The sequence below is a fragment of the Gopherus flavomarginatus genome, chromosome 10, assembly GCF_025201925.1.
Source record: "Gopherus flavomarginatus isolate rGopFla2 chromosome 10, rGopFla2.mat.asm, whole genome shotgun sequence".
Classification (NCBI taxonomy): Eukaryota; Metazoa; Chordata; order Testudines; family Testudinidae; genus Gopherus; species Gopherus flavomarginatus.
This window is the reverse complement of record NC_066626.1, coordinates 26,309,105-26,324,397: the sequence shown is the minus strand read 5'-3', so window position 1 is coordinate 26,324,397 and position 15,293 is coordinate 26,309,105. Positions and strand designations below refer to the sequence as shown.

At 39.3% G+C, this 15,293-nt stretch overlaps 1 protein-coding gene across 8 annotated transcripts in view; it reads right to left on the bottom strand.

The window, feature by feature from the left end:
• DNAH7 (dynein axonemal heavy chain 7) overlaps positions 1–15,293 on the bottom strand; it is a 275,290-nt gene that overhangs the window by 247,313 nt on the left and 12,684 nt on the right. For 4 of the 8 annotated variants that reach the window (XM_050969447.1, XM_050969454.1, XM_050969453.1 and 1 more), the window contains exons 2-4: positions 15,133–15,198; positions 13,376–13,484; positions 12,087–12,240 (exon numbers count right to left, since the gene is read on the bottom strand). In XM_050969447.1, the coding sequence (XP_050825404.1) occupies positions 12,087–12,240; positions 13,376–13,484; positions 15,133–15,198 (329 nt within the window). Of the gene's footprint in view, positions 1–84; positions 151–9,616; positions 9,711–12,086; positions 12,241–13,375; positions 13,485–15,132; positions 15,199–15,293 lie in introns of all 8 variants that reach the window. The other 4 variants (XM_050969451.1, XM_050969452.1, XM_050969448.1 and 1 more) reach the window with 3 other exon arrangements.

Here is a 15,293-nt window from a genome sequence, read left to right as displayed (position 1 = left end):
CAGTTTTCTCTGTGGGATCCCCCATGCTTTGCTGCACATTTGAAAATAAAAAGTTGTCAAAACAAAAAATTACAAAAATATTACCTGAGCCAACTGTGGCAAAAATTTTACAGTCGTCTTCAATAATTTTCCTTTCCCAGTTGGTCTGGGCTACAAAAAAGAACAAAAAGAAAATAAATTGTATAAATATTTAAACTAATACTATTAAACTGCAGCAAGAGACATTTAGGTTGGACATTAGGAAAAAGTTCCTAACTGTCAGGGTAGTTAAACACTGGAATAGATTGCCTAGGGAAGTTGTGGAATCTCCATCTCTGGAGATATTTAAGAGTAGGTTAGATAAATGTCTATCAGGGATGGTCTAGAAAGTATATGGTCCTGCCATGAGGGCAGGGGACTGGACTCGATGACCTCTCGAGGTCCCTTCCAGTTCTAGAGTCTATAAACTTCTAAGCATGCTAAAACTTATGCTTTATACTATAATTTTGTTTTTGTTTTCTGTCCAATAATTTTCACAAATATAATCACTTCATTTCCCCTATTCTCTGTAGATGATGGTTTCAAAAGATATGACTACACTGTGTCTGGGAGCATACATACAGCTTGGAGCCTGGGTAGACAGACTTGTGCTAACTCTTCTAAAAACAGCAGTGTGGCTGCAACGGCTAGGGTTATCACCTGTCTGGGTTTTCCCGGGATTGTCCCTTTTTTGAGGTAGCTATCCCAGGAAATCCTTCAGGATGTTCAGTACACACTACTGGCTATCCCATGAAATAGGTAAGGGTGCTCAGTACATCATGCCAGCTGTGCAGTGTTATGGATTCTGGATCATCCCATATATCCTGGGGTTTTTTGTACCTGAAAGGTGGCAATCCTAGCTGCAACATAGGCAGAGGCTCGGGTTAGCCACATGAGTCAAAGCCCACCTGGATCTGAGCTCAGGTCTCTAGCCAAATTGCCACCCATGGCATAACATCCACATTGTATATTTTTAGCATGCTAGCTCAAGCAGAACTAGCACAAGTCTGTCTACCTAGAGCTGGGAGGTACACTGCCAGCTGTACTGTAAACATACCCTTAAAGAGTCACTTTGTACCAGCAAGCATTCATAATAATATTTTGTCAACATATACACAACATACCTTTCTGCACACAAGATAACAGAAACAACCCTATGCTGTCTTTTATGTTTACCACAGACTCTCAGAAATGTGGAGCTGCAAGGGGCCTCAAAACAGAGGTGCTGACTTTCACAGTTCCCAGGGGGTGCTCAACTCCCACTCCATCCCAGGCCTCACCCCTACTCCATCCCTTCCCCCAAGCCCCTGCAACTTCCCTCTGCCTCTTCCTGTCTCCCTCCTCCCCCACACCACTGAACTGATTTTTCCTTTCTAAGTAGAAAGTACCATCCTTGTCTTTACTGAATTTCATCTTGTTGAATGCAGATCAATTCTCCAATTTGTCAAGATCATTTTGAACTCTAATCCTGTCCTCCTATAACTTGGCCACCCCTCCCAACTTGGTGTTATCTACAAATCTTATAAGCATACTCCCCACTCTATTATCCAAATCATTAATGAAAATATTGAATAGCACTAGACCAAGGACTGAGCAAACAGGACTCCACTACATATTCCCTTTCAGTTTGACAATGAGCCATTGATAACTGCTTTCCGAGTATGGTCATTCAACCAGTCATGCACCCACCTTACAGTTATTTCATTTAGACCACATTTCCCTAGTGTGCTTATGAAATTGCCATGCAGGACTGTGTCAAAAGTCTTACTACAATCTAGATATATATCACATCTGCTGATTCCCCCCTACCCACTAGGCCAGTAATCCCGTCAAAGAAGGAAATTAGGTTGGTTTGCATGATTTGTTCTTGACAAATCCATGCTGGCTATTCCTTATAATCATATATTCCTTCAGAGATTTACCAATTGATTGTTTCATAATTTGTTCCAGTATCTTTCCAGGTATCTGTGACACACTGTGCCCCATGTTCACCTCATTATATGATTATGATATATTGTGTACAAAGTATGCCTTGTGAGGTATCATTTGAAAAAACACATCTGCTGAATATTATTATCCTGCTGAAATGTGTGTAACATCACTGCATATAAAATTGTAGGAGTTGCCATGATTGTTAGCGAAATATGTTGTAGTTCTAGGTAACATTATCAGACCATTTTCTCAAAGACAAAGGCACACTGGCATGCCAGCTAGGTGCTAAAAGACCATTATCTGCTTAATTGGATATTCACTAAGAGGGGAATTGTAAACAGGAAATTTACAATTAATCTGAAGGACAGTTGGCAGCTCACATATTCCATGGAACTGCCTGACCCCATGACCCAGCAAAGACTTTTCCAGGACAAAGGGTTAGAATATAAGAAGGGGAGAAAATGCCTTTAGACCCCTCTCCTCCCCCCTCTCTACTCATGGCAGCAAGATTTCTTGAAAGACAAAGGTGCATCACTGAACTGGGGGAGAGTGGTCCTGGCCTGGAGGTCTTTTCCATCCAGTACAGACTGTTGGAAGCTTTTGGATGAGAGCAAACTTTTTTACTTTTAAACATATTAGCCTTGGTAAAGTTTAGGAAATCGCTTGCATGTTTATCTTTTTATTTCTTTTGTAACCAACTATGATTGTTATGCCTTATCTCTTGTAAATCACTTAACATCTATCTTTCTCTAGTTAATAAATTTATTGTTTTATATAAACAAATGTATTTGGATTCAAGTGTTTGGGAAGCCTCCACTTGAGACAACAAGGCTGGTACACATTTATTACACTTTATTGGAATGTTGGACTAATTTATGAGCTTCTGCGGTCCAGTGGGCTACTGAACAGTACAAGATGCACATTTCGGGAGCGGGGGGGGGCAAGCCTGGGACTGAGGGATATGTGGGTGTTGCTTTGTATCTATTCATGGGTGGCTGGGCATAGAATTCATCCCCTCAGCTGGGACTGACTTTGCATGCGAGTGGCTGTGAGTGATCAAAGCCTGGATAGGTTTGCTATTCACTAGCAATGCAGTGTAAAAGGCATCTCAGGCTGGAGAGGTAAGGGGACACAGCAGTTCAGGTTTCACCCTGGGGAATGTCATAGTATCAAAGTCAGGCTGACTGGTCTATAATTCCCCAGGTCCTCTTTGTTCCCTTTGTTAAAGATATGTACTGAGTTTGCTCTTCTCCAGTCTTCTGGGACCTCACCCTTTTTCCAGGAGTTCTCAAAGGTAAGTGCAACCAGTTCCAAGATTGCTTCAGCTAGTTTAGTTCATTAAGTACAGTAGGATGAATTTCATCAGGCCTTGCTAACTTGAATACCTCTAGCGTATCTAAATATTCTTTAACATGTTCTTTCCTTATTTTGGCTTGCATTGTTTCCCCTTTGTTGTTAATATTAATTGTGTTGAGTATCTAGTCACCATTAACTTTTTTAGTGAAGACTGAAACAAAATAGGCATTAAGCACCTCAGTTTTCTTGATGTCATCAGTTACTAGCTCTCCTTCCTCAAAAAGTATCTACATTTTCCTTCATAATTCTCTTTCTCCTAATGTATTTAAAAAACCTCTTATTGCCTTTGATGCCCTTACTAGGTGTAACTAATTTTATGCTTTACCCTTTCTGATTTGTTCTTACATGTTTGTGCTATTCTTTTGTACTCCTCCTTAGCAATTTGTCCATAGCTCCACATCCTGTAGGATTCCTATCATAACCTTAGTCCCAGATTTGGACCTTAGCGTCCAAAATATGGGGGTTAGCATGAAAACCTCCAAGCTTAGCTACCAGCTTGGACCTGGTACTTGCTGCCACCACCCAAAAAATTAGAGTGTTTTGGGGCACTCTGGTCCCCCTGAAAAGCCTTTCCTGGGGACCCCAAGACCCAAATCCCTTGAGTCTCACAACAAAGGGAAATAATCCTTTTTCCCTTCCCCCCTCCAGGTGCTCCTGGAGAGATACACAGACACAAGCTCTGTGAATCCAAACAGAGTGACTCCCCCTCTCCGTTCCCAGTCCTGGAAACAAAAAGCACTTTCCTCTTCACCCAGAGGAAATGCAAAATCAGGCTAGCAAATTCAACACACACAGATCTCCCCCTGATTTCTTCCTCCCACCAATTCCCTGGTGAGTACAGACTCAATTTCCCTGAAGTAAAGAAAAACTCCAACAGGTCTTAAAAGAAAGCTTTATATAAAAAAGAAAGAAAAAATACATACAAATGGTCTCTCTGTATTAAGGTGATGAAATACAGGGTCAATTGCTTAAAAGAATATTGAATAAACAGCCTTATTCAAAAAGACTACAAATCAAAGCACTCCAGCACTTATATTCATGCAAATACCAAAGAAAAGAAACCATATAACTTACTATCTGATCTCTTTGTCCATACACTTAGAAACAGAAGATTAGAAAACAGAAACTACTTCTCCAAAGCTCAGAGAAAGCAGGCAGACAGAAAACAAAGACCTCAGACACAAAATTCCCTCCACCCAAAGTTGAAAACATCCAGTTTCCTGATTGGTCCTCTGGTCAGGTGCTTCAGGTGAAAGAGACATTAACCCTTAGCTATAACAAAGACCTCAGACACAAAATTCCCTCCACCCAAAGTTGAAAACATCCAGTTTCCTGATTGGTCCTCTGGTCAGGTGCTTCAGGTGAAAGAGACATTAACCCTTAGCTATCTGTTTATGACAATTCCTTTCCAGTTATTAAACAGCTTCTGATGGAGCCATACTGGTCTCTTCCTATTCTTCCTTCTGTGATGCTCTGTACCTCAGGAGAACACCCTGCACCCCCATGTTCATCCTTATAATATGATTGCATGGTATCCAATGCAAAGTTTGTCATGTTGGGTATCTTCGGAAGGCTCATGATGCACTGAGCATTGTTGTTATAGTAATGTTATAGGTTGTAATTTCATATATACAGTAATGAAGCTGACAATGTGTCCTCATGGCTTAAAACAAGCTCAGGAAAAACCCTCAGGAGCAGAGGGGCAGTTCACACCTCATCAGGGCACATATGGGACAAACCCAGCCCAGTCTCACAGGAAGAAAGGACACTGGCCTAGGCAGCAACAAAGGATCTGCTGGACTCTTAAGTGAGTCACCCCACTTCCCTTGGATAGTTTGGGACTATGATGAGGTAATGCTCACCTGACTCTGAAGGGGGGGGCAAAGCCAAGAGGGAAGAAAGAACATGATAAAAGGGAGAGACACTTGCCATGGTCTCTCTCTTCCACCTCCATCTACAGACACCATCACCAAGCGACTGAAGAGCTGATCAAAGGGGGAGCCTGGCTGAAGGGCAACCAGCCAGCTGTGGTGAGAAGCATCTAAGTTTGTAAGGGCACTGAAGGTGTTAAGATCAGCTTAGAATGCATTTTCCTTTTGTTTCATTTGACCAAATCTGGCATGTGCGTTGACTTATAATCACTTGAAATCTATCTTCTGTAGGTAATAAATTTGTTTATTCTACCTGAAGCAGTGCATTTGGTTTGAAGCAGGTCAGAGACTCCCCTTGGATAACAAGCCTGGTACATATCAATTGATAAACTCATATAAGCTTGCAGCATCCAGCAGAAATAACTGGAAACTGCAAGACAGAGGTTCCTAGTGTTGTGTCTGGGACCTGAGATATTGGTTAGTGTAATTCAGTTGCAAAATCCAACCAGCGGCTGGCCAAAAGTGCTCACTCACTTACATGGAGCAGCTTACATGCTAGAGGCTGTGCATGAACCGCTCAGGAGTGGGGGTTCTTACAGCAGACCAGGGTAAGGCTGGCTCCCAGAGTCAAGGCTTGGAGTGACCTAGCAGATCACCAGTCTGTACAGACATATAAGATTTTGAGCAGATTCCCTCACTGATTTCCCTCTTGTTGCTTCTATGACCCTACTGTTTTTCATGTCTTCCCACAACATCTAAACCTCTGTTAAGATCACCTTTTTTATATTTGCCTGTGGGCTTTTGTTACCTCCCCCATTTGACACCACTTAATCCAATTATCATCATAAACTTGTGGTCAAAATATTTCATTCAAATCTTTTTTGATGGAAAATGGTCTTTTTTCTAAACCAAAACTCTTGCAGAGTACTTTCAGTTTTTCCCAAATGTTCTGATTTTACATCAGAACATAAAATGATTTTCCACATTGGTTACCCCCTTTATTTCCCTTTTTCCACTGAATGCTATCCAATTAATGATGGGCTTTTTTCCCCTCACTTTTTCTAGTTGTTTTTTGTTGTAGAGTGAAAAATTGAAGAACAACAACATTTTCCAAACCTGGAGAAGCTTTTAAAAGGACAGAATAGCAAAGGAAAAATTACAGAATGAAAAAAAACAATTCTTCCACCACAGGACTGGATTTTTCACCCTAGACCAATACAAGTAGCTGATGGTTCACTTATGAGCCCTTGAGATCCACACAGATCTTGCATCTGCACCTCTTCAACACTGTTGTACAGCCCCCAAGTTTTGTTTCAGCCTTGGGGCAGCAAAGTTTCCATGAGCCATGCTGTCAGCCAGCTCCTCCATCTACAGGAACCTCCATGAAGGAAGTTACCCCTCTGCATTATGAAATCAGCACAAGTTACTGCAGATTCTTCTCCCATAAGTTTTGTGTGGGGAAAGACAGTTACCTTTTCCGTAACTGGTGTTCTTCAGGATGTGTTGCTCGTGTCTATTCCACAATGGTGTGCTTGCTCACCCCGTACACCTGTGTCTGAAGTTTTTCCCCGAGCAGCACCCATAGCAGAGCACCCCTAGCAACCCATGGAGAAGCGCCTCCATGCTGCGGTATAAGAGGCGCTGCACGCTCCCCCCACCCTCAGTTCCTTCTTGCCAGACAACTCCGACAGGGGAAAGAGGGTGGGATGTGGAATAGACATGAGCAACACATCTTGAAGAACACCAATTATGGAAAAGGTAACTGTCTTTTCTTCTTCAAGTGATTGCTCATGTGTATTCCACAATGGGTGATTCCAGGCTATATCTGTTGGAGGTGGATAGGAGTTCACAAATTCTCGGGACGGACCACAGCCCTGCTGAACCCAGGATCTTCCCTGGTCTGGGAGACGATCGCATAATGCGAGGCGAATGTGTGAACTGAAGACCATGTGGCAGCCCAGCAAATGTCCTGAATGGGGACATGGGCTAAAAAGGCAGCTGATGAGGCTTACACCCTAGTCAAGTGTGCCCTCACAACTGACAGCGGAGGGACTCCCACCAGGTCATAACAGGTACGGATGGACGAGGTGATCCAGTTGGAGAGTCACTGAGTTGAGATTGGCCGATCCCTCACGTGTTCAGCAAGGTGATGAACAGCTGCAAAGACTTCCTGAACTGCTTAGTCCGCTCCAGATAAAAAGCCAGAGCCTATCTCACATGCAGCGAGTGGAGGCGGCGCTCCTCACTGGATACATAGGGCTTGGGACACAGGACCGGCAGGAAAATGTCCTGATCTATGTGGAAGGCTGAGACCACGTTCAGAAGGAACGAAGGATGTGGGCGGAGCTGGACCTTATCCTTATGGAACACTGTGTATGGGACCTCGGATCGCTACCAGGAAGGCTACATTCCATGAGAGGTGTGACTAGGAGCAAATAGCTAGCGGCTCAAACGGGGGACCCATCAGCTGGGCCAGCACCAAGTTCAGGTCCCGCTGTGGGACCGGGGGCCTAACGTAAGGGAAGAGACGATCCAATCCTTTGAGGAATCAGTCATAGCATGGGAGAATACCGTGTGCCCCTGCACAGGCGAATGGAAGGCCGATATGGCCACCAAGTGCACCTTGATGGCGAGGGCGCCAGGTGAGGGAGGTAGTCCAAAATGAGCTGGATTGCGGCAGCCACAGGGGAGACACTCCATTCAACCACTCATCAGGAAAACTGAGACCACTTTGCTAAGTAGGCTCAGTGCGTGGAGGGCCAACTGCTTTCCAAGAGGACACACTGAACCCTTTCCAAGCACATCCTTTCCTCCCGGCCTAATGATTGAGCAGCCACACCATGAGGTGGAGTGCCGCTAGGTTGGGGTGGAGGAGGTGGCCCTGGTCCTGAGAGAGCAGGTCCAGGCAAGAGGGTAACGGCCGAGGCGGGACGACCACCAGGCTCGTGAGAGTCCCGTACCAATGCTGCCTGGACCATGCCGGGGCAATCAGGAAGACCCAGGTCCTGCCCATCTTCATCTTTTCCAGGACCTTGCCACCAGTGTAAATAATTACACAAAGAGCAAGGTAGTACAGAATATTTTTTTATGTAAAAAGTTAAACTGATAATGCCACCAGAGAAGTGCTGACAGTGCCATGCATGGGCTAAATCCAATGCGCAGTTATAGTGAAAAAAAATGTATGCCTCACTATTCCTTATCCAGAAGTCCCTAAATATGTGGGTTATCTTTCTATTTAATCTTGATTGTGTAAGATGATCTTTAACAGCTATTTAGGTATATAATTTCACTATGGAGCCACCTGCTAACATTCATAGCTGAAGTTGCAAATCAGCACTCCATTACATATGCAGTGTTTATACCCTGCATAATTCTGAAAATAAATTTAATCTTAAACTGTTCATGCTCCCTCCCTCATATAAGAATTCCCTATATGCAGCAAACTGTACCAAGCTACCGTTGAACTTGCTTCTGCAGTTTATAATACATTTTATAATGACTTTAGAGAAAGCTCTGCCCCTTAAAAATCCTGTGAGAACAGCAACACAGAAACAATCATTAAAGGGGAGAAGAAAGAAAACAAAGATCTGTTTTAGCAGATTTTAAAAAATTAATTTACCATCTAAATTAACCAGATAACAAAGTTCTTCATAATAAAACTCTTTGCTGTGATCTTTAAAATCTAGATTTTAGCAATTTGGTAATATGGTAATTAGATGATCTATAAACACGTAGGACAGGCTGTCAGTGGCTTGATTCATATGAATAGGTATAGTAATAAATCAGTACCTAATTCTGGCCAAAGGAAGGAAAGCGGCATAATTTCTCCACTAATAGGCATGTTTTTATGTTACAAAAGCAGAAATGACATATAATATTTTCTAACTGAAACAAACCCAAAATATAATCCCCTTGTGAATTCTATTCCTGCTAAAAGTAGAAATAACTTATGAGGGTAGAACACATTGCTTGGTCTGAGTAGATGCACGTTCTTACATACATACTTGTGTCTCTAACTCGTTTCCCACATGACAACTCCCCTTTATACTCCTCACAGATATTAGTCAGAGTATCCAAAAAGCAGTGTCTTCTTAACTTTCTAGTAGTGAAACAGTAAGGAAGGTCAACTCTCTCAGCATGCTACTGCCTGCAGGTTTTCCATCACACACATACTTTCATTGCCAAAACTAATATGGCCACTTACAAACAAAACAAAAGAGCAAACTCAAATTTATTCAATGTAGAGGATTTGCGACCAAATTATTAAAAAAAATAGTTATTCTAAATTCTCAAAAATAAAACCTTTGTACTGTATGCCAAAATAAATCTAAAGTACCTACCAGCATACAAATTCTGAATATTAGTCATCTTGTTACTATTTCAGTGAAATAAAAAGCAATAATTTATAATAATACTGCAAACAACACTGTCTTAATTACCAAAATGTCTTTCTTTATGGGCGTGGGAGAACCCGTTCTTGGAGACTGGGTTTCATGTAGTGAAACAGGCTGTTGCAGAGTAAAGTCTTGCTGCCTAACAAAACAAAAATGACATAATATGCATTATGCAGTGTTGTTGTAGCCATGCTGGTCTCAGAATATTAGAGGTACTATCTTTTATTGGACCAACTTCTGTTGGTGACAGAGACAAGCTTTGTGTGTCTGTCATCAACAGAAGTTGGTTCAATAAAAGATAGTACCTCACCCACCTTGTGTCAGTACTATGTTCTTCAGAAAAATTGTACTGGCATCTCTAAAAGATACCATATCATATCTCATCTCAGCAGTGGTCAAAAGAATGATGCCTGCCACCAACTGAATCAAAAGTATAATCAAGAATTCTGTATGGACCCAAATATTTTTCCAGACAATGGAATAGTTTACTAAACACCTTTTCTTTAAGGTTTCACAGGTATAGTGCTCAATTCTGCCTTTAAGGTGCATAGGGAACTGTTGTGCCTATTGACCATAGTTTGAAAACAAATCTAATTTTAAGATTTAAGTAGGAAATACTTCGAGAATATCAGTTAAGGTATCTTTATTTAGTAATTTCTTTCAAATCAAGGGACTAGTCATATTAGCAAGGACTATTCATGTAGGTAAAGTTGGCAGACTCAAACCTATGGTTTGTGAAAAAATGGTCTTACACTTATGAGAATGTTAAATATATTCTAACAAGCCATTTAAATTAGTCCATTACAATTAGTTGACAATATTAAAGAAAACAAGAAAGCTCCTCAAGAGGAGATATGTCCCTAATTATCCAACATTGCCACAACTTTGTTATTATAATTGCACTATGCTAATCAAATTTTTTTATATTTACAGTTAGTAAATTCTAACTCATACATTTTTGTTTGTTTATTTGCTTTATGCTAAACTACAAGATTAGATTCTTTCTGTTTTAATGAATTTGTCAATATTTTCGTACCAGTATTCAGCTGTGAAATAGTCCATCTCATACTCACCTTAGCAGCAGAAACACATAATGAAGAATATATTCAGTTAGAAAAACTAATATTTATAATATATTTAGTTTACAAAATTTCCAGATTATGTTAAGAAAAAGGATTTATCAAACCAGTTCTTTTCATTTGGGAGACTGGTTTATCAGAAGGATAGTTTTATTCCACAGTTTATTATATAATAATGGTTCATTTATGGCAATAAAATATTGTCAGTCATGCTGTAGGCATTTCTGCATCTGTGCAGCCAGATAAAAAATGGTCAATGACCCAGGAAATTCTCTCCACACTGCTAAATATTTAAGAAACAAAACACAAAACAGGTTTTTTATAAACATCTTCAGGGCATTGTAAAGGTTGAGGTAGTTACCTAAGAAAGAAAAGATTTTGGAGTAGCACAAGCTTCAGGGTATCTTACTAAGATTTTTAAATAACTTTAAAATATTTTAAAGATCCATTTTAATTATAGTGACACATCCTCACACTAAAATAACTTAGTAATTATCTTTTTTTGGAAAATCATTTCTCATTAGAAAATAAAAATGACAAAACAAATTTAAAAATCTTCCAGATTCACGAACGGCTGATATACAGACATTTTCCAGACACTCCTGGATATCACTCCTTGCTGTATTATAAAATACCAAGTGTGTCTTCAGTTAGTCAACTGGGAATATTCTAAATGCAGTTTACTAATCAGTATCAGGGGGTAAGCCGTGTTAGTCTGTATCCAGAAAAACAATGAGGTGTCTGATGGCACCTTAAAGACGAACAGATTTATTTGGGCATAAGCTTTCGTGGGTAAAAAACCCACTTCTTCAGATGCATGGAGTGGTGCCACTGGACTCCTCATTGTTTTAATAATACCAGTGTCCACAATCACAGCTTTCTGTCCAAGTTATGAAACTAAGGTGGAGCTCAGCTAATAATTATGCGTAAAAAGTGTCACATGAGCAATAAAAAATGTCAGTATGTGCATTTCTGGGTAATTTTATCACACTTCAAATAACATTTCAAATAGGAGTGAACAAGCACTTTCTGAAAAACTAATAAGCAGCCTGAATCCATCACACATTCCCTGCTGAATCAAACCCAAATCTTAAAGATTTTGATCACCTGATAAACTCCAGCTGCCAAATCTACTCTTCATCTAAATTATAATACCTGCCCTTTCGTTCCCCAAAAGAATAATATGGCTAAGTCCCAGTTTGCACAGTTCATAAATTACTCTTATAGCCTCCCAATTTTAGAGAAATCAAGAGAAGTGTACAGAAGAGCATCTTACCTGGTAGTTTTTATTTCTTAAACGGGTCATTTTTTGCATTCATATACATAATCTGCTACTGTCTTGCAATCTTGAACTTTTTGTTATATTAACATTTTTTTAAATTTCATTTCAACTTTGAAAGGGAAAAATGCATTTATACAAACACAAGAAAACTCACATGATGATGTTAACAAGAGTACTTCTGAAATTTTCACGATCTTTTTTTGGATGATAGCTGCTCCATGCTTTAGAAGTTGATGTTCCAGCAACTGGTTCATTAACCATAGAGCCCTGTATCCTGCGTCTCTTATTCCTCTCCTCCAAATATTGTCCTTGCATGAAATAGATATATGCAAGTTGCATACTATGAGCCCAAACATGGAATGTGCTGAGTACCCTCTAAAGATTCTGAGAGTTCTCAACTCACATTTATTTCAATGAAAGTTCAGCTCTCTCAGCATCTTTCAGGATCACGCCCTACATCATTTGCAGCAAAATAAATGAAACAAAACTAATACTTGCTTGTACTGTATAAACTGTTAAAGAATATTTACATAAAATCTATTTAAAGATCTGTAAAGTTACTATTTTAAAATATTTCTTAATTTTATTTCCTGTGAATGGGTCCACGTATTTTTGACCTGTGTCTTTTTTTTTCTATCATAGATACAGAATCCCATTTCTGTTAACTGCTAAAGTAAATCTACATTCTAACTATATTTCTTTTGTAGTTTTGGGGTGAAATTCTGGCTCCACTGATGTCAATTGAAGTTTTGTCACTGATCTCATTGGGGCTCAAATTCTGTCCATTGACTGTATGCAACATTTCACTGACTACTATACTGATTACGATTAAGGATTTCTAATATTCAGATATACAGTACTAAAAATGAATCTGACTTTTTGGAAACTTACATTATTGTATAAACTCTTTTTATGCTAGATCGCAACACAATCTTTTAAGTGAAATATATTAAAATATGCAAATATTGTAAGGATTCTCTTCGCTGTTTGACTAGTTTTATGGCAAACATTCCATTTCCTAAACTAATGGCTTTTCGGTAATCTACAATCATACGCTAGCAGCTAGAACTATGTATTTTCTGATAAAGAAAATGTTAAATGAACAATGTTGTACTAAACAAGCAAATCACTTTTCCAGACCTAAAATACTAATAAAATAATAAACAATATTTTGCACTTCTACAGCATTCTTTATCCAAGGCGATTATGGCACTTTACAAACATTAATAAATTTACCTGCACCATCTTTGTAAGATAGGTAAGTATCATTGCACCCATTTCACAAAGGAAAAAAATGAGGCACATAAAGATTGTGACTTGCTCGAGATCATATAGGAAGACTGCAGCAATTTGGGAATAAAATTCTATTCTCCTAACTCTATAATCTTGTATTAACTCAACTTTAAACTATTTTTTTCATTAAATACTGAGTGGTAATCTTACCAGGTGAAAGCTCATTTTTGACAATAAACTGATCTGGCTCATCATCTTTCTGCTCTTTTCTCAGATGAAATGAAGGAGAAGCTTGCTGCCACTGTGGCTTAGAGCTTACCTGAAATAAATATTTCATTCTTTAGCTTTATAAAATAACAATAACAAGAGATAGCTACATGTCTTTGACACACTTAAAAACACAATAAATTACAAAAGAAAACAGCAGACCCATAACATATAATAATGGTAACAAAGCAACACAAAAATAAACAGAATTCCCTATTTTTCTCTAAAAACAGGAGGTAATCATTCAGAAACTCATTCCAAAAATTAGTAATAATTTATAATAGGCATAAACATAATATTTTATTCTAAGTTAACAGTACAGTATATACCCACTACTAAGACAGACGCCAGACATTTATGAAGATGAGATTGATATGGAAAAAAAAAAGCAAAAGCTACGAAAACAAGGGAAAAAAGAGGTTTAACAGAATCTTTTTCTGGTTTAGTATGATAGATATCAACTGTTTCTCCCAGTGAAATCTACAACCAATTTATGTAACTGCTGCTCCCCAAAAAATATGATTTGGGATCCAGAGTACCTATCCCCTTCAATGTTTTTGTTTTGTTGCTTTTTTAACACAAACAAAAGGCTTCCCTCTTTGAGGGTCCTAGCTCCATGGCAAGATAACATAATGTACAATATTCAGCCATCAGTAGCTTAGCAAATCTCATCCTGCTTACAAGAATCCAGTACTACCTTTCTTAAGTATAACTTATTTAAACAGCTCCTTCAGCCTAGAATCTTTTTTTATTATTCCCAGGTCAATGTCCCTGGAAATATGTTTGTAAAGGAAATGGCTTCTCAGACTTAACTACACTGACCCCGCAATTACTCAAAAGCATTGCCCTTATCTTTTCAAGGGGCAGCAATATTCAAGAATCAAGAAACCTTATTAGTGAATGTTTACACTGCAACTGGGAGGTTTGATTTCCAGTGCAGATAGACAGATATGCTAGCTCACCTTGAGTTAGCACAATAAAAACAGCATTGTGGACACTGCAGCATGGGCAGTGATTCAGGCTAGTCACTCAAGCTTGGACCCAGGGAGTGAGGCGGGCTTGGACTTAGGTGGGTAGCCCAAGCCACTGCCTGTGCTGCAATGGTCACACTGCTATTTTTAGCATGCTGGCTTGAGCGAGCTAGCACAAATCGTTCTACCTATGCTGGAAATCACATCTCCTAGACAGTGTAAACATACTGTGACAGAGTACTGATAGCCAATAGCTAATTCCCCACAAGCTCTGATGGAAAGGTAGAAGACGAATTACCTAATCAGGCTGTCGGCTGATGAACTAAGGGGTTAATTATCCCATCAGCTGAGAAGGTAGTTAAAAAGCACAAGAAGGAAGTGAAAAGGGAGAAAAAAATCTTCCTAGCCAGAGTCCCTTTCTTTTCCCTGGAGAAAGGGCTGAGGATTGAAGGATGCTTCAAGTAGAAGATACAGAATGAATTATATTCCAATTTTTCTATAACATTTATTTTATAGCTTTCGTCTGTAGCTTTTATTCTTTTCAATATTTTCTGCTCATCTAAGTTAACTAGTCTGTTTTCCTAATATTTCTTGTACATATATGTAAAGCCTTTTTGATTCCAATGTATACATTGCAATGAAGTCCAGTTTTCTCTGTGGGATCCCCCATGCTTTGCTGCACATTTGAAAATAAAAAGTTGTCAAAACAAAAAATTACAAAAATATTACCTGAGCCAACTGTGGCAAAAATTTTACAGTCGTCTTCAATAATTTTCCTTTCCCAGTTGGTCTGGGCTACAAAAAAGAACAAAAAGAAAATAAATTGTATAAATATTTAAACTAATACTATTAAACTGCAGCAAGAGACATTTAGGTTGGACATTAGGAAA